The sequence below is a fragment of the Cibotium barometz genome, chromosome 37 (genome assembly GCF_041138505.1).
Source record: "Cibotium barometz isolate CiBa-2024 chromosome 37, ASM4113850v1, whole genome shotgun sequence".
NCBI classification, from domain to species: Eukaryota; Viridiplantae; Streptophyta; class Polypodiopsida; order Cyatheales; family Cibotiaceae; genus Cibotium; species Cibotium barometz.
The window spans coordinates 27,093,704-27,101,130 of NC_141082.1; the positions used below are offsets into that span (position 1 = coordinate 27,093,704).

Sequence of the window (7,427 nt, forward strand, 5' to 3'; positions counted from 1 at the left end):
GGAAGAGAAGCTTAATATTGCAGAAACTTAAAGTATGCGCTTTTTATTCGTAAGCAAGAAAATGGTCGATAATTTGACCCTTCTAATAAACAATTAAACGGTCCTCTTTGGGTTTATGACTTGCAAAGTGAAATTTTGTGCCTTGAGAAGACGCGCAAATGATATGATGTAATCAGTAAATCAATATCCAATTTCAAGTATACAATGTTTACATTTGTCTTTGTGCCGGCATTACACCCTATCTACATTTGTTTTGTAAGACTTTCCAGCCTAACTACATTACTTTGACGTGGAACTACCAAAACTTCAGGCGCATGGCGTGTGACAGAGGGCTCACACGTGCAACCCCGTTCGCGTGAGGGAGGCAAGCAACGCTATCCTTGTATCTGCCAGCGACCTGAAGAGAGCCGGGTTGGAGTGTAGCTATGAAGGTTTGAAGCTCTTCCGCCCTCTTGCTGGTAGTGTCAGCAAGACGGCTCAGATCGTCCCTTACAGCTTGAGATCGTGCAGTACTGGGCTGTTCCAAAGTTTGTCTCAACATCTCATTGATCTGTGTAACAGAAAGATCTAGGATGTCGAGGTCGGGTAAGAGGGTAGATCCATGGGGCTTCTTGTGTACTCTCTCCAGCAGCTCTTTGTTGACTTTAGCTTGGAGTGCTAGAAGAGGAGCTGCCCACAATGGCCGGCCCGAAACGTGCAGAGGACCTAGTTGAGATCGGGGAGGATTCCCAGAAGGGAGCGCCGCTGCAAGCAGTTTGCAGACAAAGAGGGTAGCCATTTCCCCTCCATACAAAGCAGCGGGCAACGCAGAGGAGGAGGAGGAGGAGCAGGTGGGCGTATTCTGTACATCCTCATCCGGGGCCCTGAGCTTGTCCCCCATTCTTCTAAGCATTGAGCTACAGGCTGCCAGCCGATGGTGTGTCCGCCGCAGGTGTGCGCGGCCAGGAGTAGCAGGCTCTCGCAGGTCTGCTCGCATCTGCTCTGCTGAGATCAGAGCATTTCTTGCTAGCAGCAACGCACCCCTTTCGGTTCTCAAACCTGGTTTGCAGCGCAGGTAGCCGATTGCAAGCTGAACGGCTTTGACATAGCCGTGCACGCCACCCATCACATCCCTCACCACTTGGCACACATCCAGTAGCTTCACGCTGTCATCCATGTACTGCTGGATCAGCTTCATGTCTCGGACAGGCAGGGACGTTTGCAAGCATGGAGCGAGGGCCTGCACAGACGCCTGTGTGGAGAGCAGCATACCCACAGCACTGGAAAGCCAGCTCAGACCGTGGTGGTAGAAAACTATTGATTGAAAATAGTAAGCATCATTACATTTTCGAAATGGACTCATAATGGAGTAGGAAGCTCTAATTTCTAACGGAGGTGCTCTAGCAATAAGAAGATTTAAAATCAAAAACATAATAGATCTGTTTTAGTGGCTCATTAAAAGGATATAATGTGTATACATGGGGGATAAAACCAAGGATTTCCAATGCACTAATGTGCACATTTTCTCAGTGCTACACATGCAAGTCCCCATGAACTTTTTGTTGGCCATGAAAACTACACTCAATATATTGAAAGACCTTTTTTTTTCTAACCTTGATGAAAGTATAAGTAGGCCAACCAATAGTAGTATCATTACATTTTTTAAATGGACTCATAAGGGAGTAGGAAGCTCTAATTTCTTGTTTATGGATATCTATCTCACTAGCTCACCATGATGGTGGTTGTGATGGATGTCATGATGGTGGTTGTGATGGATGTGTGATGAGTTGTGATGCAATATGTCTAGCTCACCATGATGGTTGTGATTGATGTATCTCACCGTAGTAAGTGGATTTTGCTTGGCAATTGTTTAGAGATGTATCCCACTCTAAGGTGGAGGGCATAGTAAAAAATAAGACACCAAAACCCCTAAAAAGATATATTTATGCATAAATGCTTCAACCATAGGGGGTTTGGCATAAGATGATGGAATGTTTTATGGCCAAGGGGATATGCCCCATGAGGATGCTCATCCCAACCCCAAGAAGAATAAAGTAATGTATTGGGTATGATTAGAAAACTTAGGATTTGCATGGGCGGCTGCGTATTCATAGCTTGATGTAATCAGCCTGCTATTAGATTTGTTGCATGGTGGTTAACCGACAGAATTAGATAGAGTAGCTGAAAGAATGCATGGAGATAGGGGTATTGTTGTGCATGAAGAAAAAAGGGGGATGGAGTTTTTTTGGTGAGAGATTTGGTATGAGAGAGCTGTGTGAGAGCCTTAGTGCTGTGCTCAGAGATCTTGACCTGCTCTTGGAGGTTGTTTTGAAGTTGGTTATCTGCAGGATTCTTCAGTGTTGAAAGCGATGTGGGTTTGTGAGAGAAGACTAAGGTGTGTCCAGACTAGGGAGTGACGGATAAGATTGATCTAGATATCCCCGTTGTACCAGCCAGTGAAGCCATATAGTTTTTGTAATTGAATGATTAATGATGATCTTATGAATATTTGAAAATACATGTCTGGATTTTCTTTTGGTCATTTGAGAGAGTTTCTTTTGATCTACTATTTGTTTCTTTAATCTGCTCAAGATTAAGTCTTATTATGTGTTACACACAGTCTTCTTTGAATATCCAGAGAATCAAATTATGTGATATCAAGGTTATCTTTTGTGTTTTGGTTCAATTCTATTTTGTATGGAAGGAGTTTTTTTTGGTGATAAGGCTACAGGTGAGAGTTAACATTGGTTGAGTTGTGCTTGGGATTTGGGCTTGGGATAGTTAACCTGAGTTAGGGTTGATGTTGAGCCATCCACGCATCAGAATGATGAGCAGGTGGTATAGAGATGTTGTTCTAACTAGTATTAGTTGAGGGGAAGTGATTTTTCACATCAGCTCTTATAGTTATGGACCTGTCTGAGGACAGGAGACAGAAAGCTTGTTATTTTATAGTGTTTTTGAGGCAACAGTCTTACACAATAGGTCAGTTGATTTATTATGAGGCTTGAATCTAGTGTTGTTTAAGTGCTTTGAGGTCCATGTGTGGTTAGCTTACTCAAAGGAGTTAGAATCTATGTTGGCTAGATCAGCTTGGTTTGTTGGTGGATAGATTCTATCCATTCAGAGGAAGCTATGAGTTGGTAGCAGTCAGCAGAGAACTTGGGAGGTGATATCTTGCCTAGTTGAGAAGTCTTTGAGGGGTTATCACTATTAGAGGACACTTTGGAAAGTGTTAGAATTGATGTTGACTTCGGAGGTAGAACGGCTCTATAGAAGCATTCGAAAGCAGAGGCTACATGATGAAGGTTAGAAGATAGTCAAAAGAGTGTTAGTAGGACCATAAGGAAGGCGTTGGGAGTGTGGATATTAAGTCTGTGGACACCAGAGAGTCATAGCGGACATTAGAGAATCAAATTTGGACTAGGAGAGCCATCTACATTCGGCGACAAGTGATAGTAAGTGTTCTTACTTGTCTGGGGCAACCAAGAGAGTATATTGTCACTGAGAGGTTAGTTAAGGGAAGTTGCCTACATTTGAAAGGTTTTAAGATCTGTTTGCAAGGCTATATGCTAATGGCAAAGACTGTCAATAAAAAACATTGTACTTTTACTTAAACTTAAAAGATAGAAATAGAACTTCATATTACACAGGAACATCAATGCGCGGAAAGATGAATGATTATATCATGTTGGGTCATCTTTATATAAACAGATGTCGAAGAGTCACAAAGTAATTCGGTACAAAGACATGGTGCTTCAATGACAGCGCTTCGTACAAGCACACCGATACATAGATGGGCGGATTACATCTAGATGGTTAGTTAGCTAGACGGACGGTTGGAAGGTCGGGTTGCTAGATGGTTGGACCCGCCCAACACTTAGCACACCCGGTGGATGGATCTTGAATCCGAGACTCGAACCCACTTGGATTGCCTCAGAGATACTCCACATCTTCAAAGTCATCAGTAGCTTGTGCCACCATAGGCAAATTAAATTACATCTTTCCTACTCAGAGATCATCCCGTATGACACAATGTTGATGCTCATGCTACCCTACTTGACGACAAAAGGTGTACGTCGCTTCCAGAAAAGAAATCCATGCAAGCCTCATGATGCATTTGATAAGCTTTCTTTCCAACATCCACATGGAGACTTACAGATAAAGAAGAGTTCCACACGTGCACTCGTCCCGTCGGATATTCCGCTCATATTGGCCGTGACCGGATTGAAAATAGTAAGCATCATTACATTTTCGAAATGGACTCATAATGGAGTAGGAAGCTCTAATTTCTAACGGAGGTGCTAGCAATAAGAAGATTGAAAATCAAAGACATAATAGATCTCTTTTAGTGGCTCATTAAAAGGATATAACGTGTATACATGGGGGATAAAACCAAGGATTTCCAATGCACTAATGTGCACATTTTCCCATGGATTCTTTCCTAATTGCAACCTCTAAGAAGCCTTAATTTTGCAAGCACGATGGAGACTTCATCCACTTGGTCAAGTTTCCTATTAGAGAAAATCATGGAAAAACACGTGCACTATAATAGTCATAAGCGTGATGGTACGATAGTTACCGAGGTGAGTTTCTCAAGCCCTATCTTCGAAAACTTTTAGTGATTTAGACATTTTTGCACATTTTGTTCTTGACTTTGACATAACTCGAGTCGGCCTTAGAAAGGGTATGTAAAGCGAATGGTTTCTCATATCTATACAAGTTGAGATTGCAAGAAGAGAAACAAGTTGTTTTTCTTGGTGATGGTTTGGAGATGGATCCCACTAAGGTGGAGAGAATGGTAAAAAACAAGAGACCAATATCATGATATGAGTTTAGATAGGTTGTGGTGGTGAATGTATTTTCCTAAAAATAAAGACGACCTTGATGAATCTTTTGAATTCTCTATCTTTTATGTAACACTGCATAGTGTAATTTTGGTAAATTTATATCCATAAGTCACTCAAAACTAGTTAAATTTGGTAAATTCTCTTAATAATTATTTTTGGTTAAATAGCGAGATACCTTAGTAAACCTATAAACTTGACTGCACACTTTGATGGCACACGTAAGAAAATATCAAAAATGAAGAGCAAAGCTTATCATACGATCATCGTCCGAAAGATGCAATGTGAATGGAAACTAAGACTCATCATCACTTAGTCTAGGTCCCTCATCCTCGGAGGGTACTCCTATCTCATGTGCTTCTTGTGGCATACTTTGTAATGGTCTTAGGCCATTGTTACTAGGGAATGGCATTTGGATGACATGCAAGTGAGGCATACATCTATCCCATGCATGGAGACTATCAGTGACGTCACCTATAATGGCACAAAACAAGCAAGTACGTGGCAATAAAATCTCATAGAGTGATAGGGCTAAGGCATCATACCGTTCCATGCTCCATTTGTCACCCTCTTGCTCTAGATAGTCTTCACTTGACAGGGTCTACCAACATAATAGAGAACACTCTGATCATCATGCCCTTATGTAGTCACTCCTACAAGGAATAGAGATAACTGAATGGAGAACACTCTCATCATCATGCCACTGTGGGGTCACTCCTACAGGGAATTGAAGGAGTCTTGTCTCATACTTTCTAAAGTAGGTTCTACATTTCCAACAAAGGTGGGACGCAACTATGAACATGCAATGCTCACAATCATGAGATGGCTCAAGGGGGTGGAACACTACAAGGGATCGGGCTCATACCCGCGCTCCTAGCCGCTAAAAATGACTTGTGAAAAAAAGTAGCGGGCCCGTGTATCAGTGCGTGTATCATCGCGGCCACAGACATGCGTGTAAAAGCACGTGTATAGGATTTCCCAGACGTGCTCATATACGGGTGTATACACGCGTTCTGTTCAGTTCAGATGTACTCAGACGCGTTGATACATGCGTCTATACACGCATTTTTTTAATTTAGATGCGCTTATACACACGTAATTGTCAGTTTTGACGCGTTTATACACGCGTATTTTACATATTATCCACGTATATACACGCGATTTTTAGCAATTCTGATGCGTTTATACACGCGAACATAGAGCCAAAAAAAAAATCCAGAGAGTGCTATTTGGTGCCTGAATACTGTTCCAGCATTCCAGCACCCAATAACACTCTCTGGATTTTTTTTTTTGTGCATTAGACCATCCACGAAGAACATATGCACGAGGGAAATTAAGACAAGAACGACATGAATGCATACATTGTCAATACACGATTCAAGACAGACATGAATGTAATACTATCGATTCACGATTCAATATTACTATCAAAATTTCACACATATATACAAGGGAGTCCATATCTCGAAGTAGCCCATGGCTTCAGTTTACAAAAAAATATATACAACCACATCCTCAATATGGAATGTGATACTATAAGTCTGAGTACTACTCAAACCCAGATGATGACTCGGTGCTCCCTCCATGCTCAGATGAGCTCACATCGGTCGGAATGTCCGATGAGTACTGCTCACGTCCACCCTCTGCAGTGGCGGCGGGTGGATCATCAGCAGCTTGTGCCTGTTCAAGTAATATATAGTATATAAGTATATATATATGTAAGTCAATAAACCAAAATTATTCTTTTAGAATTTTCAAGTACTTGTCGACCGTATGGTCTCATGGCCATCTCAAACTGCGCGTCCGTAATACGTCCCTCAGCTCTGAAGATGGCCCACGTGTCACGCCTACTATGCCGGCGAGCATACGCAGTATCGTGGGTTGTGGGCTTCCTCCCCGTAACACGTCGCTGTATCATAATCAACACAATTTGTAAGATTAAAACAATCATAGAATCAATGAATTAAGTAAACAATCAAATAAAGTGGCAAGATACTTACGAACTCTGCCTCCCATGACTCGACGCCGCCAGATCCGAAATGCGAAGATCCAATGGTCTCCATCTGGATCCGTCGTGCCTCCACATGCTGCCTGCTCTTCACGCCACCCTCTGCTCGTTTCTTTGCCTCCTTCCACTCGCGTTTGTGCGCAGTGGCAGGTTTCTCGGTAGGATAGCCACCCGCAGCTACATTTAGCCGGTCATCGTACGCGAGTTTTTTAAGGTGAGATCTTTTATTACTTAAGATCTCCCTTATTCGCGTCCTTCCCCATACATCCGAGAATGTAGCATGTGGGGGATTGGGGTACCGACTATGTACAGCCTCTATCACCTCCCCAACTAATCGGCTATTTTGATCTTTAAATTTAATAAAACAATTTCTATATGAGTTTGATACTACCCCACGCATGTACTCCATTACCTCCCTCCCCCTCGCATCCATCACTATCCCGCCCCTATCCGTCACATCATAGCAGATCACTCTCTCCACCTCTCTCATCTCCTCCTCTTCCGAACTGTCTCCTCTAACTCTTCTCCCTCTATCTCCTCTCTCACCACGTGCCCTACTACCTCCCCCACCTCCCCCACCAAAGCACCCGCCGCAT

At 42.7% G+C, this 7,427-nt stretch overlaps 1 protein-coding gene across 1 annotated transcript; it reads right to left on the bottom strand.

Moving 5' to 3' along the window:
* Window positions 1-295: 295 nt before the first annotated feature.
* Window positions 296-1,342, bottom strand: LOC147617115 (protein BPS1, chloroplastic-like). The gene has a single exon (XM_086776433.1). The coding sequence runs from the start codon at window positions 1,340-1,342 to the stop codon at window positions 296-298; it is 1,047 nt and encodes a 348-aa protein (XP_086632559.1).
* Between the last annotated feature and the right edge of the window lie 6,085 nt (window positions 1,343-7,427).

Excerpts from the sequence above, each read along its gene's own strand:
- LOC147617115 (XM_086776433.1), bottom strand. The coding sequence starts at position 1,342 with ATGAGTCCATTTCGAAAATGTAATGATGCTTACTATTTTCAATCAATA.